Below are 27,017 nucleotides of genomic sequence, written 5' to 3' on the forward strand. Positions count from 1 at the left end.
CAAGCTAGTGACATAGTGAGACCCTGTGTCAAAATTTTAAAATAAAATAAATGAGGCTGGGGATGTAGCTCAGTGCGAAAGCCCTGAGTTCCAGGACGGCGGGGGGGGGGGGGGGAACCGGAAGGGGAAGGGGAGGGGAAAAGGACAGAGCCAGACAGACACAGAGACAGAGGGACAGTGGGAGGGAAGGGAAGGAAGAATTGGGGCGAGATGGCCTGGGATGTCTATAGGGCTGGTCTAACTCACTGAGCTGGGCTGGAAACCCCACAGCAGCCAGGGTTTCCTTAATTGATTGAGAGGGAAAAAACAAAGAAAGCAAACACATTGAGGCCAGGCTGTGGCTGGGTGATAGAGTCCTTGCCTCACCAAAGCAAGGGCCTGGGTTCCACCCCCAGCACAGAAAAAAGTGGGGGCCAGAATTTACACCTATTTGGAAATAAGTTTAAATTTGTAAGACCGTAGATCCCTTTCTGCATTCTCCTCTTTCCGTTCTCATCAACCCATTAGCAGTGATCTCTGTGGCATTTAGTCTTATTTTCTTCTGTATGTGGTAATATGTTGTATTTATTTTCTAATTTCCACAGTTCGGGGCTGGAGATTTAGCTCAGTGTGGTTCTGGTGCCTGCCTCACAAGCACAAGGTCCCGAGTTCGATCCCCGATACCAAAAAACAAAAACAAAAAACCCCACTAATTTCCACAGTTGTTTTTCTGTACCCCCCTCAGTTTGATTGTAAACTCTTCAAGGGCAGGAAAAATCTCTTAATTTTTCTTTCTTGGTCATTTCCTCCCAGTGCCAGGTTTGGTATTTGGGTGTTCTCTGCTCTCAGTAAGTACTGAGCAAATCATCATTAATTCATCATCCAAGCAGGAACTTTGGCCCTTACTTTCTCTTACCCTTGATGACAAATTATTGGAGGAAGAATGTGTCCCTTCCCTGCAAAGTTCCTTTCATTTGAGACTTGCCAGGTGAGTTCTGAGGAATTTGCCAAAAGCTAGCTGTGCAACTGCTGAAGTGGAAAAGTGACCTGTTGTAGGCAAGGTAATAATGGTAGTTAATACCTTAGAGCATGTACCAGGTGCTGTTCGCTGCACTGAGTACTTTATGTATCTTAACTCATTTAACCCTTACAACTGCACTGTGAAGTACTAGCATTAGCCCATTTTACAGAAGAGGAGACAGAAGCACTGAGAGATGAAGGAGCTTGGCCTCAGTTCTCATAACTGGTAACTGGCAGAATCAGGATTTGATCCCAGCCTGCAGAATCCATGCTTTCTCCACTAACTTGTTCTGCACCGTAAATGAGTTGATCTAATATATAAGAATTTTTAAAAATTCTTTTATTGGTACATTTTAGATAATCAATTCATTTACATTTATCATTGGGTATTTGTACCTGTACATGATATGTCTTGGTTATTTTTTTTCTCCATTACCTATCTATAAGAATTTTTGAGGGGCAAACAAGAAGGGAAGAGAATTTTTGTTTGCAGAGATGGTTGGGGACAAATCAGAAATGAAAAGAGGAGAATGCTGGGCACCTGCTCCACTCTTTTGAGCCCCTTGATAGCAGGAAGAGTGAGGGTGAGCGTCTATGGGAGGTGATTTGGGAAAGACTCTGATTCAGGCTCTCACAGGCCGGGTTGGTCCCCAGACTAGTTGCCACCCAGTGTGCAAGGAGGGCCATTTTCTATAGCTCTCTCCTCAGCCACAGTCACTGTGGCTGCCACACCTGATAGGGCACAGCTTCCCTGCAGAGCACAGTTGTGCTTAGAACAGCAGCAGTTTCACAATCCATGGAGTGCTCCGGGCAGCTGGCCAGTGGCCAAGAGGCCTTGTGCCTGAGCGCAAGCGAGGTACAACAGAGGAGGCGGTCCAGAAAGAACAGAGAAACTTCAAAGAATGCATCAGAATCCCTGAGTGAGCGGCTGGCCATTCAGGACAGAGCGGTTGGGACTGAAGTGTTCATGTTACTGTGATCTCGTCTCTACTCATGGTGAGATCCAGTATGTTTGAGTTTTACACACAGTGGAATTGTTGTATAGCTGTTAAACAAGACTAGTACAGCTCTGTATTTATTGACATGGGAAGAATCCCAGTCTATTTATAAGTGACAAAAGTAGATCACAAACCAAATTGGCCAGGAGTCTCCAGTGCTGTTCACGGACCCAGGCTCTGAGTGCAAAGGAAGAGTTAGTCAGCTGGTCTGCTGTGTTTGGCAGTCACTGATAGACTTAAGACGTGGTATCCAAAACCCACAGTAATAGAAGACAGAATCTTCGCAATATTAAGTTAACTCCTTAACCGTAAAAGGAATCTTTAGTTTTATTAATAAAAACATGAAAGAGGATAGGTTGTATCCCAGGCAGTTGACACTTGGAGTGGTTGCACCAAAGTACATCTGTATGCAGGCACTGGTAGTGGCCCTTCTGCAAGCTGTTCTTCCTCCATCTTATCTGCAATGTGATTCTGGCCAAGTCTGGGAAAATTTTATGCTTTTAAAAGTAACAGCCTCTTTTCCGGCTTTGGGACATTGTGAAGATATACTTGGGACTGCTGCAGCCATCTTGCATCCGTGAGGCTTCCTTCAAAGCAAGAGCTGAGTGGCTGAGGATATAGCTCAAGCTAAAGCTTTAAGCTCAGCACACGGTCCTGAGTTCAATCCCCAGTACAAAATAAAAAGCAAGAGCTGAAGACCTATGAAGACAGAGAGTAAAGAAAAAAGAACTCAAGTCCTTGGTGATGCCAATGAACTGCTGAAATAGCCAGTCCTAAAACCCTGACCTCAGCCCTCTTGTTTTGATTCAGAAATGTATTTTTACCTTTTAATAGTTCCAAATGCAGGCTATGTCTTACGAGCAATGACATCTCAGTTTCTGTCAAATACAAAAGGTGAGATTTTTTTTTTTAAATATCTGTATTGTTTAAGGTATTTTAATTGGGCATTCTGTTAGAGTAAAAATCATCCTAAATGATATTGGCACTTGCCGTATCTTTTTTAGCATGTAAGAATAATTCCCTGGAAGAATGCATCATGAAAATCCCAGACAGTGGTTTGACTGCGAGTTACAGTTCTGTTATAGTGTGGATGTTGAATGTCCTCCAAAGACCTGTATGTTAAAAGGTTGGTCCCTGGGGTGGCAGTGTGAGGAGGTGGTAGAACCTGTAGGAGGTGCAGCTCAGTGGGAGGTCCTTAGGGGATGGGGGTGTATCCTTGAAAGGGATTTAGGGACCTCAATCTCTTCTCCCTCCCTCTCTGCTTCCTAGTTTAGGAGCTAAGCAGTTGGCACCACCTCCCATCCACCATGATGTGCTGCCTTACTAGAGGCCCAAAGCAAAGGCCCAAGTGCCTTTAATCTCGGACTGGACTCTCCAGAACTGTGAGCCAAAATAAAACTTTTACCTTTGTAAGAGAATTATCTCAGGTGTTTTATTATAGTAACAGGATGCTAACATAACCACCATGCTATGTTTCCCAAAATATTCTGCAGTGACATTGGAACATTTTTGCATAACTCCAGTGATTTCAGTTCATCCTCCTACAAAGTTCATCGTGAAAACATTCAGGATTTTTTTCTTCGTTGAAGATTGTCAATCAATGCCACAAATCCTGTTCAGCAAAAATCTTAGATCACTGAATGTAGCTTTAACTTTCTGGAGGAGGAGAAATGTAACAGTGTATACTCTATTTTTTGAGAATAGAGATCTTGGAGTTGTAGATTACTTCTTTGAGTTTACAATAGTATTCAGGAAGAAAAGCCATGCATTTTACTCACCTGCTCTGCAGAGCTGTTGCCTTTAGTAAAACTGTTACTATTTTAAACCAGATGTGGTGGTACACACCTATAATCCCAGCACTCTGGGAGGTTTAGGAAGATGGAAAATTCAAGCCCAGCCTGGGCAATTTAGCATTTTAGGGAAATCCTGGGGATGTAGCTCAGTATGAAAGCCCTGAGTTCAATCCCTAGTCACACACACACACACACACACGCGCGCGCACGCACGCACACACACACACAGAATTTAGAAAAATAAAAATAAACAAATTTGAAGACTATGTAATGTTCTCTGGCCCTTATCTATTTCCTGGACATGTCTTTCTGTTCCCAGAAATCTGTCTTCTCACAACTGTTGCATAACCTTTCTTGTGGTGATATTTGTTCCCTCTGCCTTGAAATTCCCCTCATTTTCTCCCCTGCTTGGCAAAGTCCAGCTCATAAATACCTCCTCTTCGTAGCCTTGACTGTGATGCTACAGCAGTCCTGAGCTGTTTGGTCAAGGCTCCTTTCTTGCGGCAGGTGGTTTAGCACATGCTCTGCAATCAGACTAGCCTGGAGGAACGTCCTGGCTTTGCTGACTTTAGCTACGTAACCTTGGACAGATTACTTCACCTGGCTCTAAGACTCATTTTTCTCATCTGTAAAATGAGAGGCGTGGTGATCATCCACTCTCAGGGGACTGTTGTATGACTGCATGCAAAGCACTTAACCCAGGCCTGGGAACAAGATAAACACCCAGTGAATGGGAGCGCCTGTTGCTTGGTCATGTTTCTGACACTCATCACACTGTTTTGGAATTATTTTTTCCCCATCTGGATTTTCTGCTAGGCTGTGAGCAAAACAAGGATGGGGTCTTTGTTCTTGTTTTAACTGTGTGGTCATCTTTATTGAGGTATAATATATGTCAATAAAATACATCCACTCAAAATGTACCATTAGAGTCCAACAGGCATAATCCCAGACATGACCTAGAACATTTTTTGTCATCCCAAAGAGCACCTTCGTACCCTTTTACAGTCAGCCCCATTCCAGTCCTGGCCCTAGTCACCCACTGATCTGCGTTCTGTCACTATCAATTAGTTTTGCTTGTCCTAGAATTTCATAAGTAAAATCCCACATGAGGTGCTCCTTTTGTGTCTAGCTTCTCAGTTTACCTATGTTGTTACTGATGTCCATAGTTCACTATTGCTGAGTGTTATTGTATTAAGGTACCCCAGTTTACCCATTCACCTGTTGCTGACTAGGTTGCTTCCAGTTTGGAGCTATTGTTTTTTGTTTGTTTATTTGTTTTTGGTACCAGGGATTGAACTCAGGTCCTTGCACTTGCGAAGCAGGCAGTAGAACCACTGAGCTAAATCCCCAGCCCTTGGAGCTATTGTTAATAAACCTGCTGTGAACATTTCTGTAAAATCTTTTTGTAGACATAAGTTTTCATTCCTCTTGGATTCATTTATAAAGAACATCACACTGATTTCCCAAGTGGTTTTGTTATAGGATTACATTTCTCCACATCCTCACCTCATTATGGTCACTCTTTAATTTTAACCATTCTGGTGGTGTGTACTGGTATCTCATCATGCTTTTGACTTGCATTTCCCTGATGATTTATGGAACTGAACATCTTTCTATGTGTCCATTGATTAGATGTATATTTTTGGTATAATGGTTATTAAACCCCCTCCTTGTTTTTTTTGGACTGGGGATCAAACTCGGGACCTTGTGCTTGCAAAGCAGATGGCAGAACCACTGCACTAAATCCCCAGTCCTCCTCCCCCCTTTTTAATAACTGTGCTGTCTTATTATTGAAATGTAAAAGTTCTTTATATATTCTGGATAGAAGTCTATTCTCAGATATTTGGCAGATATTTTCTCCCAGTCTTTTCAAGAGCACAAGTTTAACTTTGAAAAAGTCCAGTGGATTTTTCTTCTACAGTTAGTGCTTTCTGTATCCAGTTAAAAAAGACCTTCCTTTCTCCACTGAGATACCTTTGTTGCTCTGTTTTTGGTTTCCATTGGTCTACAGGATATCCTTATGAACAGCAGGGGATTGTCTCTGGGCAGAGGCCAAGGCAATCATGGGGTCATTGTCCTGTGTGCTGCCCGTTGTCAAGTGTCTGTTTCTTATATTTTGTCCAGTTTCCTGGTTGATTGTGGCAGAAGGTCTTAATCCATTTTTGTATCCAGAGTGCCTGGCACACAGCACTCTGTAAATGTTTGTCACATGGCAGGCCTTTGTCAGCACCTCCAGACAGTCTCTTGATGAGGAAAATCTGTGGGGGCGTTGAGATCATCTGGTCCATCCCGTCATTTTGCTCCATGGTTCTTTTCCCAAAGAGGTCATTTGTCCTTTAAATATCACCTAGGTTCAACACAGGTTTATTGAATGGAGAAAACTAGGTCTAGAGAACAAAAGGTTATATGAGCAGGCAAGGGTAAGCTGGCAGAACTAGGCTTCATGGCCAGATCTTTGTATGGCACTAAGTGAAAGGGCAGAGAGTGATACACCTTCTTTTATTACCATTCCACTCCCAACACCTGTCTCAGTGTGTGTACATTGTAGGTTCCCAATATGTACTTGTAAGTAAACAATCAAATGAATAAATTAATTTTTTTTTTGGTACTGAGGATCGAACTTGGGTCTTTGCGCTTGTGCAGCAGGTGGCAAAACCACTGAGCTAAATCCCCGGCCCCTGAATAAATTAATTTCTTTCCATGCTTAGTTCACATGGCTTCTGCATATGATGTTAAGTGTGTGTTCACTTAGGGACAAGACTGGCACTTCCTCCCCCAGCTCACATGCTGAGAAGGTCAGGAAATCTTTTTTTTTTGTTTTAATTCTCTTAGCCACCATCTAATCTTTTTGTTTTTGTTTTTGTTTTGGTACCGGGGATCAAACTTGGGACCTTGCGCTTGCCAGGCACGCAGTGGAACCACTGAGCTAAACCCTCAGCCCAGCCACCATCTAGTCTTAACCCCCACTAGGGGGCACATGTATCCCACAGAGAGGGTCTGTGGTCCTTAGCTACAGGACTTGTTTCCAGCTTGTCCTGAATCCCTCTTGAAGCCACCTCTTTGGTCTCTGGCCCATATCTTCCCCTCGCAAACACAAGCAGGTCAAAACAGTCTGCCGTGCACTCCTTCCTCTCCAGCTGGGCTTCTGGCTGCCTTTCTCTCCTCTCCCCAGGGTTCTGCCCCTGATTGAAGGAAGCAATGACAGGGATTGCTGTCTCATCCCTCCCAGGGGCGACTGCTTCCTCCCTGAGGGACACTGATGGATCCTGAGGAGGCATTCTTCACTCCCCTCAGCAAGCAGCCAAAGACTGGCCTTTCTGAGCCCCAGAGACTGGTCTGCCCTTGCCTGAGGTGTCCTCAAAGAGACAGCAGCAGGAATAACCCTGGCCCCTGCAAAGACATGTCCAGGGCTGGTATAGGGCTCCAGTGCTTGTGTCCTTGTTGACAGGTCACACCTGGAATTTCCTCACCAACCCAGACTCTGGTCCTGTCTGCCCCAAGGTTTGGCATCAGATTTCCCAGGCTCAGGCCTGTCTTTCTTGCTAGCTTTGAGTGACCTTGAGCAGGTTCTGTGAACTTCACTTTCCTGAATGGGTAAATGAGGATAACAACAGTGCCTGCCTCATAAATGAGATAGTGCTTATAAATAAGACACTGGGCACAGTGCCTAGCACATAAAAAGTTTTGATACGTGTTAGCCATTATTAATAGCATTCTTAGGGTCATTATCATTATATTAACCTAAGCCTCAGCATAGGCCATTTTGCCATTCTCGTTTGGTGGCTCACAAAGAAGCATTACTTACCTCTAGCTCAAGGGCTTAGGCTACTACCCGACTGTGAGGTGCCTGCAGAGGGGTCCAGGGCACTTGTAGGGTGAGTGGGGTACATGGCTCTTGCATTGTGCCTGCCTCAAATTGGGCTCCAGGCCTTCCCCGTGTAGGCTTGGACCAAGGCCTCTGGTGCACACCTTTCTCAGGACCATTCTACACACACAGATACACACCAGACGTTTGAGATGGGCAGGTACTCCCCCAGAGCCACATCTGCTCCCCAGGCTGACGCAGGACAGCAGCAGCTGCTGCAGCTGCCATGGCTACTTCCTTGCTCCTTTCCAACACCTCATTAGTTCTCTGGTCATGTTCCAACCTCCAGGAGAGACTGGAAGCAGCCCTGAGTGTCAGCCACAGAAGGAGCAGACAGCAGCACCTCCCTGCTCCGGCTGCTACCCTTGGGCACCCTGCAGCTCTGAGCAGCCTCTTCCTTGTCACTCAGGCCCTGGCCAGCAGAAAGATTAGCATTCAGATGAAGGGGGAAAGGCTTGAGGGCAAACGGCTCCTGTCTTCCTCGGCAGCTGAGATGCACTTGGGAAGCAGGGCCAGCTGAGGGGAGATATCCAGATCCAGACCCCCATGGAGGCGGAGACAGAATTCTGGGCACACCCAGAGGCCAGGGTGGTCGTTGCCAGTACAGGCTCGCTGGGTACCCTCTGCCCTCCTCGAGTTTGCTTTGTACTTGCCCATCGCCCAGTGATTGTGTATATGGAAAGGCAGGGCGGGAAGGACCATGGGGTGAGACGGGAGGAACTCCAAATATTCTGAATCTGCCATTGTGCAGTACCTTACAGTTCCCAGATAACTGTACTAGCTCACGTGTATGGAAGACTTACTAGGTATGCTAATCACTATGTACATTATTGAACCCTCACACCAACTCAGAAGTAAGTGCTACTATCTCCATCGTATGGAGGTAAACTGAGGCACAGAAACATGCCATAAGGACCCCAAGGTCACAGAGGGAAGAAGATCCAGGTGTTCTGACTCTGGAGTCCTCGCTCTTTGCTCCTTCACTGTTATTTCATCAGTGCCGGCATCGTGAACTAGGACTAACCCAGCTCTTCAGCTCAGCTCCCTCTCTACCAAGCCCCTAAGCATTCCTGCTCCCACTTCCAAGCAGTGGGTCTTTCCAAGGAAATAGGGAGACAAAAGACTCGCTCTGGGGGGACAGTGTCATGGCCACAATTTAAGTGACTCCCCCTAAAAGGGTCCACCCTTGACCCAGGTTTCACACCCACCCCTGTGATGGGAGCTAAGGGGCCAAGGAGGGGCTCCTGGGTCCGGGGAGCCTCTGGTAGAGGAGTTCTAGCCGAGGGAGGCAACTCTGCAGCAGGAGCTGCAAATGTGCAGATTTCGCAGAGAACCCAGGGGTGGGAGAGGCCCCGGGAATAAGAGGCGAGCGTGGGCTGGGTGTGCGGGGAAGGTGTAAACACAATCTGCTCCCACCAAAGCCAGCCTGCTCCCTAGGGGGAGAGGGGGAGAGGGGGAGAGCCCCTCCCTCCCAGCCCACATGGCACCCCAGCTGCCAGGCCCAAGCAAACTCAAACCCAGGCAGCCACATGCCCCACTGCCAGCAGCCCCTTCTCTCTTTCCCACCCTTCACCTGGACTGAATCCTGCCCAGGCTCACCGAACAGTGCTGCCAAGGGGTGCCACCCTGTGGAAGGGGGCCTGGGCCTGGAGCCAGCCCTGTGTGCCCGCTCCGTAACCTTGGTCTGACAATTCCACAGACCATTGGAAGGAGGCGGGCAACTGAGCGATGGCAGAGAGTGGAGGCAAAGATGAGGTGACAGGAACATGGCAAGTAGATTAGAGAACGAGGGCGGCGAGGATGGGATCAGGGAACACAGACGGGGGGTCCTGGGAACAGCGCCCTCTGGCCCTCAGCCTGACACTCCTGTCACTGGGAAGGCTCACGCCTCCCAGGAGGAAGACAGGACTGACAGGAGCTGAGACAGGTGGCCACGGGCTCGTGGCCTGGGTCAGGTAGGCGCTCTGGCTCTGGCGGGCTCCTTCTCCTGAGGCGACCTTCTCCTGCCTCCTCCCTGCCCTCCTTTGAGAAGCTCCCACGGAAGGCTCCTGCAGCATCAGCAGACTCCAGCCTCCTCCCTCAGCCTCAGAGTGGGTTCCCTCTCGGCTTTGGTACCTCTCACTGCCTCCCCTTGGAGGTGGAGCAGTGGCTGGGTGCTGCTGTCTAGAGAACTCTCCCATCTCCTGCTGCTTGAAAGTCAAGGGCAGAGGCCAGCCAGGCAGACTTGGCTGCAGGGCTGGCAGTGGGGGGCTGGCCAGGGAGGAGAGATGCCTGAGTGGGGGACTAGGGGGGCTTTTGAAGATTAATGGCTATGAGACAGTTGGGAGCAGCTGCCTGCAGGGTCTGCGCCTGGATCTGTGAGTGAGCGGAAATCTGCTTTTATCTCTGCTCAGGTTCGAGCAGGACTGTAAAGAGAGAGAAATGGCAGAGCAGCTGGGGGCAAAGGAGGCCACCACCATTACTGAGCAGTCAGCACATTGGCAAAAACAAGTGTCATGCTTCTTCCCTTCCCACACACGACTGCCCGTTTGGAACACACACACACACACACACACACACACACACACAGAAAACACATTCAGAAGACCAGCTGGTGACTGCTCCCATCCAGCTGCAGGCAGACATGTCACAGATCCAGCAGGCCTTTCTTACTGATGATTTCAGCAGAGCAGCCAAATGACAGGGTGAGCTCTGGGGAGAGGCAAATGCCACAGAAAATGGCCACTGTGGCAAACTGACACCGACACAGCCCTAGACCACAAGCCGGCTTTAATAGAATCGATCGGGCTCTGTCACACAGTTGCCCAAGCTAGCAGACTCCCCCTTTCACCAAGCAGCTGCAGACTGGGTTAGGTTCTGCAGCCTCCAGGTGAGCCTTGGGTCCCCCACTTAGCAGTGTAGGTGACATTGGGCAAGTTATTGAACCTGCCTCTTTGTCCTCAGTTACACAATGCAGATCATCTCCATGGGTTATTGTGAGGAATCAACTGGAGAAAGATAAAAGCCCCCGACTCATGCACACGAGCTAGCCACTGTCCCTTGATTCTGGATGCTCCTCACTCTCTGCTGGTTCTGCCTCTTGCATGAGCTGCTGGGCTGCCCTAGAGTTAACCCGGTGGACCCCAGCAAGTCCCTCTCTCTGGCCCTTCTTGGGTTCCTCTGTCCCTCAGAGGATGCCCAGGAACTCCAAGAGTAGCAAGCAGCTCGATTCTTATCCCTAGCCCCAAATAGGCCTCACTCAGGAGCCCCACAGCGGGGGTCTGTCCAGGGGCCGAAAGGGAGGAGCTTACCTTCTCCATTGCTGCTTCTCTCCTTCTCCCAACTGCTGTACCCATCGTGTCCTCTTGGGCTGGAGGTCAAACAAAGACTTGGACTGAAACAGAAGGCCAAACAGATCATTGCTTTCTCCCATGCACACAGACCAGCCTAGGACTGGAGAAGGGATATCCCGGAGCACCACCTCCTGTTAGAAGTTCTCCAGCACGATCCACAGGCCTCGGCACAGCCACCACTTCTCCCATACCTGGTTCTCCTCTAGCCAGCCCTTGCCCGTGGCCTGGAAGGTATTAGGCTGAAGAAGGTGCTGAATGAATGACCATCCTCCCACTCCACCTCCACCAGTGACCACAGAGCTGAAGACTGCCTGGTGTACCTGGGTTCTTCTTCCTTGACCCAGCTCTACCCTCTGCCCTCCAGGGCTCCTGGCCCTGCCCTACTTGCCTGGCCAGCTGATCCCAGTCCCCAGAGCTGAGCCCAGCCTGACGAAGTGAAGGCTTACTTCAGAGGTTCTTTCTCCCTAAGTGGAGGAAAGCACTGGAGTCAAAGGACTGGAGGAAAAGAACAACTCACATTTCTGGCTCTCTTCTTCCTTGTACCCCCACACCTAGCCATTCATCAGATATTGAGGGAAGGAGTACCTAAGAAACAAGTTGGAATTTATGACTTGGAACTGGAAAGCAGAAATCTCATCCCTATGCTCCCTTCAGCCAGCCCTCTGTGGCGGTCACTGTCAGCAGGTGGTTCCTCCATGTCGGACCAATTTTTCCAGATAACTGGATCCCAAGTCTGACTAAATCACTCTAGGCCAGGCCTGGCCAGATGGTCTGCAGATTTGCCCTTTCCTCTCCTGCCAGGAGGGCCAGGCCCATTTCAGGCAAAAGAGAGTTTGCTTGAAAGTCAGAGGCCTGATGGTCCCACATCAGACACAAAGTGGACGGGTGATCTTAAGCAAGCCCTTCAAATCTTCCTGTTCCTCAGTTTTCTTAACCATTAGTAAGAGGTGTAGAAAACACATGTCCTGACAACCCTCCTCTACGTGAGTAACTATGTGAGAAACCGCTGGGGAAGAATAAAGCTCTGACCCTGTAAAATAATAACTGCCAAGTAGTTTACTCTGTGTCCTCACAGAAACCCATAGCCACTTTGTTACTAATTCCAGTTTATAAGAAATAAAATGGTTACATAAATTATCCAAAGTCTCTCAGTAAGAGAGGAACCAGGATTTAAATTCCACAACCAAACAGCAGTGAGGACCAGCCAGCATTTGAATGCCTCTTGCAGGTGAGGCCCAGTGATAGTCATACTATGTATGTCAGTTTAATTAGTAACACCGTTGAGCACTGTCTGGATGATCTTAGCTGGCTGTGGAGTCAGGAAGGTATCTCTGAAATGCCTGTTTCACACTCACACTGGGCCTATGACAGTCCAAATCTGGGAGACTTCCAGGACCAAGACGACAGGAGACTAGAGAGAGACTCAAGTTCTCTCTCTTGCCAGTTTCTACACATCTAAGGGGCACCTTGCAGGCAGGTCTTCCACCCAGAGACATGGAGGGTCCCAGATATGCATGCAGACTGTACTCCCAACCTGAGGAGTTGTACTCCCAACCTGAGGAGCTGTACTCCACCCTCCTACCAGTGGGCCCTGGAGCCAGAGGGCCTCCCAGAGTCAGTCAGTCTCTCTCTCTTTTCCCAATACTGGAGATTGAACCCAGAGCCTTTGCACTGAGCTACATGCCCAGCCCTCTTTGTTTTGTATTTTGTCTAGCCAAATCCCTAAATTGCCCAGGCTGGGCTTGGACTTGCAATCCTCTTGCCCCAGCTTCCTAAAGTGCTAAGATTACAGGTATGTATCACCATGCCTACCCCCTAGATCTTTTTTGCTCTGTTTCAGTAGGGATGAGAGATCGCTCTTCAGAAAGGTCTCCAACGCTAGGTGTGGTCCATAGGCACATACAAAACAACTACACATAGGTCCTGAATAGATACTGGTTGACTTTTTTTCAGTGTCTTCTTGGTCTTATGAGCCTCTACCAAAGAGCCAGGGGAGGAAAAGTCTAGAACTTCATAACTTCACACCCCCTAATGGCCACATGGCTTCCGCCTAGGGAAGAGTTAACTTTCTGACCACTGGAGACAGCTTCCTGCCCCAGGGACTGCCCAGCCAATGGCACTCGGTGCTGATGATGTCATGCTCCTTCTGCACCTTCTATTGGGGACTGGACAGCGAATCCTGCTGTAGGTTCAGGCAGTGGAGCTGCTGAGGCGGTGGGGGGGGGGGCAGAGGGAGACAGAGGGGGAGGGAAGGGCAAGGACGGGTGAGCAAAGCACCCCAAAGCTGCCTCTGCCCCTCCCTCTCCCACTCCCCTGTGCCTTCCTTCTGACAGAAGGCACTCCTGGGGACGGCTCACACACATAGTATGGGCACTCACAGAAGCAAGGCAGTGCAGCTTTGGTCCAGAGTAGGGGCCAGGGGCTCACACTCTCCTCCCCTCTCCCACCTGGGGAAAACAGACATCTGTCCTGCCTACCAGGCATGCAGGGCGACCACACACGCACACACGCACACACACAGCAACAGCTTCCATGGCAGCCCCTCCCTCCCCTCCCCCTGATCTGCTTCACCTGCCTGAGGACTGGAGGGCCACATCTGAGCTGCTGCCCGTAACTGCCCCATCTGCTCCAGTGGGCTCTCTGTGGGAAAGAAGAGCAGGCAGGGAAAGCTGTGGGCAGTGCCTGGCCCTGCCCAGCCCCTCCCCACAGCCCAACCACCTAGGGCTGTGGGGCCAGAGGCTCTGAGAGTGACCCTCTCAGGGACTCCTTCAATTCCCCTCCCAGCCCGCTGGAGGTCAAGGCAGTGGCAGCCCACTTCAGCTTGGCTGTAATCCATAACCCATGACCCATGGCCCCACCCCCAGAGCCCAGTCAGTTTCTCACGGTTCCACCCGGTTGGCAAATCGGCGGCGACAGAGCATGGCCAAGGTGCTGAGCAGGAAGAGGGTGGTGCACATGGCTCAGCTGCCCCATCCCCTCCAAGCTGAATCTGCAGAAGGCCCCAGGCCAGGGACCAAATGGCCCTGGCCAGCTCTCTCAAGCCACTGCCGTCTGTGTCTGTCCCTAAGCTCTCCTGCTGGGCAATGGATTAGGAGGCTCAAGCTGCTTAGTGGGGTCAGCAGCCCTGACCTTGAGCAGGCTGATTAACCTCACTGGACCCAAGCTTTCCCCTCTGGTGGCTGGGTACATCAGCCCCTTCGGGGTGAGCATATGCAGAAGGTAGACTTGGTAGTCGCTGGGCTGTCCTCAAGGGGCTGCCAGTCTAAACCAAAAAGCTGTTCAGTAAAGTAAGTAACTACAGTCAAGGCATTGAAGCCCTGGAGCACTTCTGGAGTTGCAGGCCGGCAGGAAAGCTGCAAAGAGGACCTGGGGACATCGGAACTTCCAGACCCTCAGGAGGCTCTGCGGGGGCTGCAGACATAAAAACTCATGCATCTTCCGGTAATGAGCCAAGAGCAATGATGTCACAGTGGAGGCAGCAGCGAGACGGGAGGAGGAGAGGGGAAGGATATTTGATGATGGAGCCAGGAAGACAAGGGCGGCCACAGAGCGCAGGGCTGGCTCAGTTCCATCCCGTTAGCCCTCCCAAACTTTTCTGAGTGCACACCCTCTAGTAAAAGGCGGAATGTAAGAGTGCACTCACAAAATAGATGCAAATTATACCTTATATAACTATCTTATATAATTGTATATAAAGTATAAACTCATACACTGTATACTAGACTACTGTACAGACACATTCCTATACTGTAAGACACATGAAATGGATAAAGAATGAAATGAGATTTCTCCTGGTTTCTTTCTCTATCCTAGGGGGCCTCTGGGGGAAGTTTCCACACCAGCTGCAGGAAACTATTAGGGGAGATTGGGATGTGTGGAACATGGAGCCAGCGACAGCCGGCCAGGACACGGGCCTGACAGTGATGGAAGAACCCCGCTCCCCTGCACCCAGCCAAGACCTACAGAAGGTGTTCAGTTTTCCTCCCCCTGGGAGGTCCCATCAGGGCGCCTAAACCTTGAGCCCCAGGGAGGGCCCCTGCGCAGCCAGGGTTCTCCATGCTTCCTTGGGCTCTCAACCTTGAAATTGGATTTTAAAAATAAAGACATGAACCAAAGCTGAAGAGCAGAGCCTGTGGGACACCCAAGCGTTGGGCAGGATAAGGGTCACCAGGGAACCGCAGGGAGAACCAGAGACCCCAGAGGTACTGTGACTTCGGTGTCCCACACTGCAGGCCCTCTGTGGCCTTAGGCTTCCACCCAGAGTCTGAGATGGGCTTGGCCATCCCAGAACTCAGCAGCCGCCTGAGGGGACAGGGGACTCTGGGAAGCACCGTCCGGCACCTCTGGCCCAATCTCCACCCTCCCCAGCAGCCCCCACGAAGAAGGTGGAAGCTGTGCCTCCCCTGCCCCCCCGGGAACTGGGACCCTGGTGGGGCTGAGATGCCTGCAGGGCCAGGGCCTTCCTCAGGAGGCCTTGACCCCCAGGGCCTCCGCGTGGTGCCATCCTCCGTGCCTCTCCTTGGGACTTCCCTCTGCCACGCCAGGACCAGAAGTCAGGACAGCGGGCTCTGGTCAGCCGGTGTTGCACTGACCCACTTCCCACCGCGCTCTGAGGGAGAGGGGGTGCTGGCGGGCCGGAAAGGGGGCGCAGGCCTCTGGAAGCCAGAGGCCAGTGGGTGGCCAAGTTAGGACAGCCCGAGCCGTAGGGGGGCAGGGAGACGACCCCAGTCCTCAACCTGCCAGAGCCTGGGGTCCACAGCCTGGGGTGGGGTCCCGGAGTGGCGCCTCGCCCGGCTGCGGAGCGGGGTGGGGGCGGGGGCGGAGCAGGAGCCGGGCTCTGCGCGTCCCGGACCTCGCGTTCGTCCCCTCGGGCGGACCGCGGCCGCACTCGCCGTCAGTGCCTGGGAGCGCCTGACTGAGCAGCCAGTTCCCCGCCGCCCGCGTGAAGGGTGCGCATTTGCACACAGCCAAACGCCGCGCGCAGCCGGAGCCGGGCCCCGCTGGCCCCGTCCCGCGCCCGCCGGAGCGCACTCCGGTGCCGCCGCGTGACCGCCGGATCCTCCAGGGACCCCACGGCGCCTCAGCCACACCTACCCTCGCCCCGCCCGCGGGGCCCGCGGTGGCCTTGCGGGTGGGCGGGCAAGCGCCAGCCGCGTCGCTCGCCCGCACCCCGCCCAGCCTTCACCTTGCCAGGATCGGCTCACCGACACAGAACTGGGGGTTTGGAGCGCATTTATTTTTTAAACATTTTTCCAGCGAACACATCCCGCCCCCTGCTCCCCCCACATACACCCTGCACACGCACACACTCACACTCACACACTCACGCCCGGCGCGCACACACACGCTCCCTCCCTCCGGCGCTCTGCCCCTCGCCGCCCGCCCGCCGCGCACGCAGCCGGCGCCCCGCGCCTGCCGCCGCCGAGCGAGGCCGGGCTGGGCTTGGAGCTGCTCATGGAGAAAGTGCCGGGCGAGATGGAGATTGAGCGCCGGGAGCGGAGCGAGGAGCTGTCCGAGGCGGAGAGGAAGGCGGTGCAGGCTACGTGGGCCCGGGTGTATGCCAACTGCGAGGACGTGGGGGTGGCCATCCTGGTGAGGTAGGTGTCTCCCGGCCGGCCGGGCCCAGGGCAGGGAAGGCGGCGGCTCTGTGGAGACGCGACTCGGCCCGGGTCCGAGCTCCGTCGCTGCCTCCCCAGCTGCGAGTGAGGCTGGCCGGGCCGGCGGGGGCGCGCGCAGCGTGGGGCGTCTCGGGAGATCGAAGCCCAGGCTGAGCCCTCCCTGGCTCGGGGCGTGGGGCTCAGCGAGAACTGGGAGCCAGACACAGGAGGGCACCTCGGTCGCCCCGCTCCTCCCTGGCCCCCGAACTCCTGGCTTCCCAGGTCTCCCTCCCGAGGACTCCAGCCAACCCGTCGCAGAACTGTATGCTCTTACATTTTACAGCTCCTCTGAAGGTCAGAGGGATTCCCCGTTAGAGACGGGGGAAACTGAGGCTCGTCAGCCGAGAAGGGGCGCAGAGAGGGGCAGTCCCTTCCGTCCAGCTCAGCGCCTAGAAAGAACAGAGCCAAGGGGAGAGGTCAGGAGGAGTAGACAGCGAAGGTCTACCTTTCCCAGCTTCGCCTCCTTGTCCTTAGGGGGGCCCCAACAGGGAGCGCCAGGTGAGGCGCAGGTGAGCTAGAACCAAACGGTCCCCTAGGATATAGTCCCTGCTGAGTTTGGTGAGGGGAGACAGAAGCCTGGGGAAACAGGGCCCTGCCCTGGAAACCCCAGCCAGGGAGGACGCGCAGTGAGGCAGGGTTCATTCAGGCACCAGCACCGCTGAGCCCCCGCCCAGTGACCTGGCGCTCCACGGATGCACACACACCTGCAAGTTGATGTCCCCAAGCCCCACGCACTAGAAACTGTAGCTGCAGATCAAATCTAGACTCTCTCCCCGCACAAGCTGGGCCCAGGGTCCAGGTGTAGAACCCAAAACACTCAGCCTGAGCCCCTGAACCCTGGCAGAAGGAGGCTGCCAAGTCTGGGACAGAGCAGGGCAGCCATGTGTGTGGAGATGGGCAGAACCTCGCTGTGCGAAGACCCTTCAGAGTCTCCCAGTCCTGTGAGTCGCTGGCTCCTCTTTCTCCCCTGCTCCCCCTCTCCCTTCTGCCTCCCCAAATCTGGGACCTACCAGCTCCATATTGATAGTCCCCATTCCAACTTAGAAAGAGATTTGGAGGACAAGAGGAAATAGCGCTTTGGGAGGAGTTAGAAGCAGCTCCCAAGGAAGGGCAGCTCCTTCTGCAGCTCCAGGCAGGGACCCAGTGGGGGCGGTGGGAAGCTAGGAAAGGGGTTGGGATCCTGAAGCCACAGGCGCTGGAGCCTGCCTGGCATGTGTGGGCACCCACACGGGCTCGCGGTGGGGAGCAGAGTCTCGCAGGTGCGCCAGACTGCACTGGAGGGCTGTGCCTGGCCGTGTCGGCCCACGGCTGAGTGGCCTTGGACACACGGGTGTGGGGCCCCAGGACCTTGGACATTTTCCTCCAGGTTTGTTGAGCCCCAGATCCTGTCAGCACCCTCCGTGGTTTCTCTCTCCCTCCCTCCCTCCCTTTCTCTCTCTCTCTCTCTCTCTCTCTCTCTCTCTCTCTCTCTCTCCAGGAATTTGGGATGGGCAGAGAAAGGAGCTAAGGCCCAAGGCAGGCAGGGCTGTTGTATCTCTGAGCTGAGCTCTTGGCATGGTTTTTTTTTTCTCTCCACTTTTTTGTTGTTGTTTGTTTTTTGGTGCTGAGGATGGAATCTAGGGCCTTGTGCATGTTGAGCAAGCGCTCACCACTGAGCTACACCCCAGCCCCTTCTTTCTTTCTCTGCATGCCCTTCTGGCTGCTTGCCCGTTCCTGACACTGGGGAGGGAGGGTATATACCAGTAAGCTCAGTTTCAGATAAAGGCGTTCAGTTAATCTCAGACAGCCCAAGATGCGCTCAGACATGGCCTGCTGATACCCTGGCCACAGTTCACTGTCCCCAGCCCTACGTGCACAGCAGGCCACCTGGACAACCTGGGCCAGCACTGTTTCAGCCACTCTTTCCCAGCTCCCAGTCCTACAGGCCTTCCTGTCCTTGTCCTCCTCCTGCTGATGTCTGTCCCAGGGGCTGGGCAATGGGAGAGGGGTAGGAAGGGACAAAGACAAGAGCCACCAGCTTCTCAGGGCTCCTGTGTCCCTGTCTAGTTCCTGTGCCCATGAGACTTGTCATGACCCCTCATCTGTCCACCTACAGTCTGCACATCCACAGGACCAGGTCCTGTTTAGAGCCTGAGACACTGGCCCTCTGATCATTGCCACTCACACACACACACACACACATGCACGCACGCACGCACACACACGCATGCACACGCAGTTGCCCCTCTCTGCCTGTGGGAAAAGGAAGAGGCAGGGGCCTCCACACCCTACCTCCAGCAGTTAGCAAGGCGGTGGTGGAGGAGGAGGAGCTGTCTGGGGCTCTGAGGCAGACCCCACACTTCCACTGCCGGGAGGAGACCGGGAGGGAACACCCACCCTCCTCCCAGTTGTAACGCTAACACCTTCTCCCTCACACTCAGATGAGCCTATTTCAGGCTCTTGGAAGCCCAGCTGCCTCTGCAGCTGAGAAACTCCCGGAGACTGGCTTTGAGGCTTCTCCTGGCATCGCAGGCCAGCCTGGGAGGGTTGGGAGGTAACCGGGGGCAGGGGGAGCGGCTAGGCGGCAGGTGCAGCACTCCAGGCCCCTGAGGTCCCCTGGCTGTGGGCTGGAACTCCCCAGAGCTCTCCTCAGGGCCACCACAAAGCCCTGGGAGTTGAGGCAGGAGATTTACCTGAATCCCAGGCCACCAGCCCCCTGCCCAGCGGTCTCTCCAAACACCCTGAGAGCCCTCAAAGCCTGGCTCTTTCTTAGTGCTGCCATTCACCTTATTGGGCAACCATAGGCATCAATTCCTAGCCCATGAGCGGGAGTAAAAACAGTGCTAACCTCAGGAGGGTATGACAAGAATTCATGAGCTCACATTGTATGTGCTTGACAAATATTCCTGGGTATTTCCTCAGCAATTGGATGGACAGAATACCTGCTTGGTTGTGGCAATTAAATACAGTAAGAGAGGTGGTGATGCCTTACAAATAAAAACATCAAAGTCTGAGGTGCCCAGTTAAGTCCAGGCAGGGCTTTCACATCTGTGCCTCATTACAATGCTTCTCCAGAAAACAATGATATGTTTTCAGACCCTTTGCCTCATTTTTCTTCACCCGGGTGTCTGCAGAGGAGCCAGCGGGAGGGCTCCCCTGGCACTGGTCTCTGCAGACAGGGAGGGCCTGCAGTGGTTTGTCTAAGGTCACACTGAGCCTCAAAGAGGGGCCCTCTCAGCCTCCACATGGACTGCCCTCTTTGCATCGGTCCCTGCTGAGACTCGACCCCCGGCCAGAAGGCTAGCTTGGCAAATTGTTAGCTCTCTGATCACAAAGGGGACCTGCCAAGGGGTGGAAACACCTGAGAAAACAGGTCCAAGACCCTCGGGAGCCGTGAAATTATGTAAGTTATGATTGAGCCCAGCGTTGTGCCACACAGCCCCCCACTGCCATTGCTCTGTGCCCTGCAGGACCCTGGGCTGGGCAATGGCCAGGGTGTGCATGAGACCTGGCCTCTGCCTGTGGGCTTGGGGTCCAGCCCCACAGACTAAAAGGGACCAGGCAAGGCCACCTGAGTAGCACTGATGGCTTGGAGGGGACAGCAGCAGGCCGGGGCCAGTCTGGGCACTCACAGGGCATAGTCTGTCAGGAATGCACCAACCTCCAGGAACAGGAGACAGCCGGCCTGAGCACTGTCACCTGCAGTGAGTGAAGCCACAGGGCTGGAGCAAGGTGACTTGGGTCGGCACAGTGTGGCCACTACCTTGGAGAAGCGGCAGCAGGGCGGTCTGTGAGAAGTCTGGAGTGTCGGCTTAGGGAGTTTTTATTTTTGTCCAGTAGACAATCAGGAGCCACTGAATGCTTTTGAGCACGATAGTGACAGAATGAAAACAGTATTTGGGGGAATTAGACAATTTCAGACAAACTGGAGAGGAGACGGGCTGGAGCTAGGGAGCCTGGGGTCTGCTCTAAGAGCTTGCCAGCTCACTGAGGAGCTAAGACTTCTGGGTACAAAATAACACCAGACCCTCTCCAGGTAGGTAAAAATCAATTGCTATTTTTAATTAAACCAGCTGACCGATAGTGACTGCAGGCTGAGGAAGGGATCAGCGTGGGAAGGAAAGGAGAGACTGAGCAGGAGAAAGGGGACTAAGTCTTGTGTCTTCTCACTGGCTGAGTGACCTTAGCCAGTTGATGTTGTTCATAAAGTGAGCTCTAACTCTGTCATAATAAAATAATAACCAAGTCGGCGCATCCTGCGGACATTGCGGTGAGGACAGGCTCTTTCTTGTTCCATCCTTACAACAGCCCACGGCATAGGAACAATGATACCCACTTTTACAGACAAGGAACCGAGGCTTAGAAAAGCTGAATAACAAGCGGGATGCCGTGACACACACCTACCAGTATAGTCTTAGCTACTCAGGAGGCTGAGGCAGGAGAATTGCTTGAACCCTGGGAGTTCTAAGCCAGCCTAGGCAGCATAAGGAGACCCCATCTCTTAAAAATTAAAATAAAATGGAGAATAATAGAGCTGTGATTCCAGAGCCCCAACTCTGAGCCTGTCAGTAGTGACTGGGCCAGGCATTGAAGGACATGCCAGGTTCAGAAAGGAGATAGGAATCTAGAAAGAGCTGGGTGTGGAGGCCCAAACTTGCAATCCAGCTACAGGAGAATTGCAAGTTTGAACACAGCCTGGGGGACTTAGTGCAACTATCTCAAAATTAAAAAATAAAAAAGGCTGTGGATGTAGCTCAGCATTCCCTATGTTTGATCCCCAATTCCACAAAAAAAGGAAGGGAGGGAAGGAGGGAGGGAGGAAGTGATATAGGACCTCCAAATGATACAAGAGAAATAATGTAACTCCCAATTTGTTAGATGTCCAATATGCCAAGTTTGTGTTCTCAAAATCGAAGAATGAATTCTGAGGCACAACGGAGGTTAAGAGTAGCAAAATTTTATTGAGAGAGAGACAGCTCCTGACAGAGACAGGAGGAGACCCCGAAAATGGTTGCAAACCAGCCTACTTCATAGAGGAAGTTTTATAGAGCAAAACCATGAGGTGGGTACAATGTGGACCAAAATTACCATCAACCAATAAGATTACAAGTATAGCAACTTAGGTAATATCGATCCAATGGAAAAGCAGGTCACATAGCAAGTGTACCTGGAAAGAACAAGGGCCTTCTTTGGAAGAGTCAGGAGGTCTTGGTCACCCAACCGGGTGACTAATGCCTATCTAGACTGTATTAGACCAGGTAATACTGATGCTAGTATCCCTCGGGGAGGCATGTAGGCCTGGTCATTCCATCTTTATCTTGAGCCCTGGCCTTCAATGAATGCGCCTCCAGCCACGGTTGTAAAGTGTCCTTCTCTTCTGCCCTGATTCCTTCCAAGGTTTAGCCCTGTCTGACTGCCTATAATATTTCTACCTAACTTAGCTGTCTGTAATGGAAGGAAGGGAGGGAGGGAGGGAGGGAGGGAGGCAAGCAAAGGCCTGCAACAGGAAGCTGCCAGCCTAATGTCCGTAGACATGGCAGGACCCCAGCAGAGGGAGGTCTGTGTTGGAGGGAGAGCTACCTGTGGTAGTGAAAAGTTACTGGGGTGAGAAGTGGGGGCGGATCCTGCTTCTCCAGCCCCTACCCTGGCCACCATCCCTGGCTGCTCCAAGGGGTGCAGAGGAGGAGAAGCCCCTGCTCCAGCACACACACACACACGCACCCCGCTCCCACCAGGCTTTTTGTGAACTTTCCCTCGGCCAAGCATTACTTCAGCCAGTTCAAACACATGGAGGAGCCACTGGAAATGGAGCGAAGCCCCCAGCTGCGGAAGCACGCCTGCCGGGTTGTAGGGGCCCTCAACACCGTGGTGGAGAACCTGCACGACCCCGACAAGGTATCCTCCGTGCTGGCTCTCGTGGGCAAAGCCCATGCCCTGAAGCACAAGGTGGAGCCCATGTACTTCAAGGTAGGCCACTGGGGAGCGCCACCACCCACACCCACTCTGCCCAGCAGGGTTCCCGGCCTCCTACCCTGGAGAAGACCCCTCCATGGGGAGGGGAGGACAAAAGGGCTGGGCCCTTCCTTCAGGGGTTTGGCTCCCACAGCTGCCAGGCCCTCGGGTTAGGAACCATTTCCTTGGGTGATACAGGCAGAAGTGGGTCCTGGGGGCCATGGAGGTTGCGGTCCGTACATTCACTCCCCCTTCCTCCCTTTACCCCCAGATCATCTCTGGAGTCATTCTGGAGGTGATCGCTGAGGAGTGTGCCAATGACTTCCCGCCAGAGGCACAGAGAGCCTGGGCCAAGCTTTGTGGTCTCATCTACAGCCACGTGACTGCTGCCTACAAGGAAGTGGGCTGGGTACAGCAGGTCCCCAACACCACCACGTGAGGAGGGGGTGAGGGTGGGCTGGGCAGCCTCCCGCCATGTCCTCTGTCTCTCCTGGGGTCCTGGGGCTGACACTTTTACGGCACCGACAGGCCTGCGGCCAACTCCCCTAGGGCAGACTGTCCTTTCCCTAGAGCAAGAGAGCACAGGATCCAAGGCCTCTGCCAGGAGAGCGGAGGTCTGACAGAGTGCCCTGGTGGCCAGCTCGGCTGTTGGGGCTTCCAGGCAGCCCAGACCAGTTGTGGCCACTTCCTCCCCAGCACCAATCACATGGGCCTGTTTTTCCATCTAGCACTGACCAGTGCTCCCACCACCCTCTGCCTCAACAGGGCCAGAGCCAGGAGGATCACGAGGACATGTGCAAGCACACACATGCCCAGGCCCACTCGGACCGGCATGGGCGGCACTCATGCACACTCTCTGGGGATGTTTACGTCCAGGCTGACCCCGAGGCCAGCTCCCAGTCCCAGGCTCAAGGAGGGTGGCCGGGCTCGGTGACTTCAGCTGTCGGGGGAACATGAGGGAAAGGCTCAGCTCAGACGTGGCAGGCGGCTGGGAACACTCTGGCCCCTGGGGAGGGGCAGCCGGCTGACTGTGGGAGCTGAATGGAAGAGGGGAGCAGGGCTGGAGTAGGAAGGAGAGAGAGGAGGGAGGTGGGAATGGAAGCCAAGGGTCAGCCAGCGGCTCAGGACACGTGCTGTAAAGAAACATTCCCAGCAGTTTCCCATGGAACCCTCAGTGTCTCTTCCCCAGCCTCCACACGGGCCTGAGGCGTGGTAGGCCCGGGCCAGCCTCTGAGGAGGAAGTCCCCCCAGGCTAGTGGGGAACCCAGGCCTGTTGCCCTTCCCGCTGCTGACCAGCAGGCAAGGAGCTTGTGCTACATCCTCCCCCACATAGGCAGCGCCCCAGGAGAGCTGAGCAGAGCGCTCAGGAACTTGGGGCTGCAGCCAGGCCAATTCCAGATGTGCACAGCTGGGTGCAGGCCTGCCCCAGACCCCAGAGTAGATGGGAAGTAAGCAGGAGCTTTTTACCTGCCAGAGGAGGGTCCTGGCAAGCTGGAGAGCTGAGGTTAACTGGAAGCTGTCCCCTGGGGGACCAGGCAGGAGCCAGCGGGAAGGGAAACGGGAGGGAGGACTCGCCCTCCCTCCAACTCCTCTCCCCAGGAGGAGGAGGCTCTGCTGCCCCCAGATGGGTTTGTTTACAGCCCGGAGACAAGACTTCCTGCTTTTTGAGAAAAGGGCTTTTTTACAGGGGGCCTAGAGGGACTGCACAGAGAGCTGGCGGTTGAGCCTCTGTGAATCAGAAACACATGGCAGGCACCCCCCTTCTCTGGCCCCCACTGGACCCCAGGGACTTAGATGGAGCCAAACATGCAGAAATCAGAAATGCAGAAATGGCTTCATCTGCCCCCCCCACCTTCTGCTCCTCATGGCCCGCATGGAGATGGGCCATGTGGAGGACCAGCCAAGGCACCCACACTGAGGTCCCCCAGCCAGCCCTTTTCACCCTGCACTCCACCCTGGTCTCCCAAAGGAATGGGATGTGGACCCTAGAGGAGGTGTGCATCCCAGGTCCCAGGCCTGCAGAGCAGAGGGATGGCCAGGATCACACAGGCTCAGAGGGTGGGAGCGAGTTCAGAGCCGGGTTCTGGAGTGCGGCCCCTTCCCGCCCCCGCCAGCTCCTCTTATCAGGGAGGCAGGGGTGGGCCAGACGCCACTGTTTATTAAACGTCTCTGTTTCGGGGTGTGTGCATCTCGAGTGGGCGGAGGGGTAGTGGGCAGGGGTGTGGTCAGCAAGCCAAGGGGGGCTGCATGTGCTCAGACTGCACCCAGACTTGGGCTAGGGGAGGTCTAGACAGGTCGAATAGAATGTACCACATTTCCAAATGAATAGAAAAAAGCCCAGATTTGTTCGGTGCTTTGCAGCTCCTGAAATACTGTTTTACCCCATCTCCATTCTCAAGTAGGCAGGCAAAGCAGACATCGGAATTTTAGAGGAAAGGATCTGGGGCTCGCAGGGGCCTCCAGACACACAACAGGTTAGTGGCAAAGGGAGGACTAGAACTTGGGTCTCTTGATCACTTTCCACACCATGCTGGATCTCAGCAGGAAGTGCCCTGCCTACCACCCCCAGGTTCCCTGACCCTTGTAACCTATTCCATCTCCTGTCTCGTCCACAGCCCACCCACCACGCTGCCCTCTTCAGGGCCATAGGACCCTCCCAGCTCCCCCTCCCTGGCAGCACCTTGAGCAGAAGGCTGAGTTCTGAAGACCCTCCTTGACCCTTCCTTTCTGGGTGCCAAGGAAGCTGGAAGAACCCCGACTCGCCTTCCCCGAAGGAGACCTCTGCCTCGGCCGCAGTCCCCTGAGCTGCCAGGAGATGGCGCGCTGGCTGCCTGGAAGCCGAGCCCAGCGCAGCAGGGCGGGCGGGGACCCTTCCACCTTGCAGAGCGGGGCCCACTCTTAGCTTTTCTACTCGCTGTTAGAGGAGGACCTAGCTGAGCGGCTGGCGCGAAACGGGTACAGGTCTGTGAGTCATTCGGGAATGAACCAGCCCCGTTTCATCGTGCCGACCAGCATGCAGGTCTGCACCTCACCATCTAGAGTATCACGCACACGTGTCTACCATATACTATACAGATATATTCTCTATACAATCTCTATGAATATGAATATATATATATATATGCACACATACATATCTACCATGTGTGTCTGCAGCCTGGGGCCCTCGCCCCACCCGCCCATTGTGAGGCTCGAGGGTCCTGGTCGCACTCGGGCGGAGTTCCGGAGCAGGTGGAGTCCACAGCAGCACAAAGGATCAGGCCTGGGGTGACCCAGCTTGCCAGCTCCCCACATCCCCCCTTTCCACTTCTGGGAAAACAGGACTCGGCTCCCTCAAGGCAGGGATTTGACTCACGGACTTGCCCTAGAATTGGCAAGGCCCGGGGCAGACGGGCCCAGAATTTCCCCATGGGTGACCAACCTGGAGGGCCAGCCCTGGCACAGGGCCACAGGGCCTCCCCTGGCTCTCCCTGACCTCCCCCTGGCTGCCAGTTGGTCCTGTCCACCCACCTGTGTCAGCCTCATCAGCGACCCGTATGTGCCCCTTGGTCACAGGTATCATCCCGAAGGATGTTCTGCTGCTGTGACTACTGTGCCTGCGTCCCCTCCTGTCTATCCTCACGCTGTCACCGTGTAACTGCCTGTCCTTCTTTTGTAGTTTCTGATGTTTGTAACCAGACCCATCTGTGTCATTAAACAGACCCGTTCTTCCTGTATCCGTGCACTTGCTCTTCCTTCTGTCCTGGCCACCTGCCTTGGCCTCTCCTCTTCAGCGCTGGGATCCAGCCTTTTTCTTGAAAGCCCTGGTGGGCCTCGGCTAATCGTGAGCCCCTCTCTAACCTGGGCCCGAGACTGCCATGGGGCTCCTCACTGTTTAATCCGGAGACCAAGGCTGAAAACTAGAAGCTGGGCTTTTGGGAGCCAGGAGAGCATCTGCCAGATCACAGGGTTAGGGGAGACAGGCGTGGTGGTGGTGCATGCGTGTCACGTCCTAGTGAGGTTGAGGCGGGCTGACGGTGTCTCAGACAAAAGGAGGGGTTGAGGACGTAGTTTAATACAAAGGCCCTGAGTTTAATCACCAGAGCCACAAAAAAGGGAAGGGGTTAAAGATTTTGTTCTAGAAAGCTGCTGCGCACAAGGGGATGGGATAAATGAGGAGGAAGCAGGCTGCGACAGATGGCCCGGCTGAAGGCCCTTTGGTCTGAGCGCTGTAATCATAGCGTGAGGATTGACCCTTGACCTAGACCTGAACGTGGCCCCATGGGACAAGTGAGTTCGAGCCCGGGCTGTCCAGGGACTCATGGGCCGGACCGAAAGCCCCGAGGCTTTGAGGAAGGCAGGAAGCCTGCTGGAACCGCCTGTCCCCCAGCCCCTCCCCCAGCTGGCCGCTGCAGACCCGGGTCAGCCCCCACCCAACTGCGAAGGCTGCAGACGGCAGCAGA

General features: G+C 53.6%; 2 protein-coding genes and 1 long non-coding RNA gene across 11 annotated transcripts; 2 read left to right on the forward strand and 1 right to left on the reverse strand.

The window, feature by feature from the left end:
• Positions 1–2,286: 2,286 nt before the first annotated feature.
• Positions 2,287–17,787, reverse strand: Prcd (photoreceptor disc component). Of its 5 annotated transcripts, XR_015450237.1 has the most exons (7): positions 17,655–17,787; positions 16,082–17,033; positions 13,559–13,627; positions 11,376–11,451; positions 10,946–11,028; positions 2,822–2,875; positions 2,287–2,696 (listed from the first exon to the last, which is right to left on the reverse strand). XR_015450237.1 is itself a non-coding variant. In XM_087208430.1 (5 exons), exons 1-3 carry the CDS (start codon positions 13,942–13,944, stop codon positions 11,435–11,437), a joined length of 156 nt encoding a protein of 51 aa, XP_087064556.1. In that variant the 5' UTR covers positions 13,945–15,717; the 3' UTR covers positions 6,042–6,137; positions 10,946–11,028; positions 11,376–11,434. The 5 variants fall into 5 exon arrangements, 3 of the variants coding, with proteins under 3 accessions (XP_012933616.1, XP_087064556.1, XP_004860816.1); XR_015450236.1 differs by lacking the exons at positions 16,082–17,033; positions 17,655–17,787 and having other exon boundaries at positions 11,376–11,447; positions 13,559–13,859; XM_087208430.1 differs by lacking the exons at positions 2,287–2,696; positions 2,822–2,875; positions 16,082–17,033; positions 17,655–17,787 and adding exons at positions 6,042–6,137; positions 13,871–15,717 and having other exon boundaries at positions 11,376–11,447.
• Positions 2,710–3,404, forward strand: LOC106010733 (uncharacterized). The gene is made up of 3 exons (XR_001184482.3): positions 2,710–2,891; positions 3,002–3,123; positions 3,267–3,404. It is a non-coding gene; the product is annotated as an uncharacterized LOC106010733 (long non-coding RNA).
• On the forward strand, positions 16,357–26,291 carry Cygb (cytoglobin). Of its 5 annotated transcripts, none has more exons than XM_087208150.1 (5): positions 16,408–16,584; positions 22,359–22,590; positions 22,847–23,010; positions 24,975–25,049; positions 25,191–26,291. In XM_087208150.1, exons 1-4 carry the CDS (start codon positions 16,442–16,444, stop codon positions 25,003–25,005), a joined length of 570 nt encoding a protein of 189 aa, XP_087064276.1. In that variant the 5' UTR covers positions 16,408–16,441; the 3' UTR covers positions 25,006–25,049; positions 25,191–26,291. The 5 variants fall into 5 exon arrangements, with proteins under 5 accessions (NP_001297227.1, XP_087064276.1, XP_087064274.1 ...); XM_087208148.1 differs by lacking the exon at positions 16,408–16,584 and adding an exon at positions 17,856–18,010; XM_087208149.1 differs by lacking the exon at positions 16,408–16,584 and adding an exon at positions 17,856–18,010 and having other exon boundaries at positions 24,978–25,049.
• The last annotated feature ends 726 nt before the right edge of the window (positions 26,292–27,017 follow it).

The sequence above is a fragment of the Heterocephalus glaber genome, unplaced genomic scaffold (assembly GCF_053883595.1).
Source record: "Heterocephalus glaber isolate CG9 unplaced genomic scaffold, H.glaber_assembly_v1.0 deba00000937, whole genome shotgun sequence".
Taxonomy (NCBI): Eukaryota; Metazoa; Chordata; class Mammalia; order Rodentia; family Bathyergidae; genus Heterocephalus; species Heterocephalus glaber.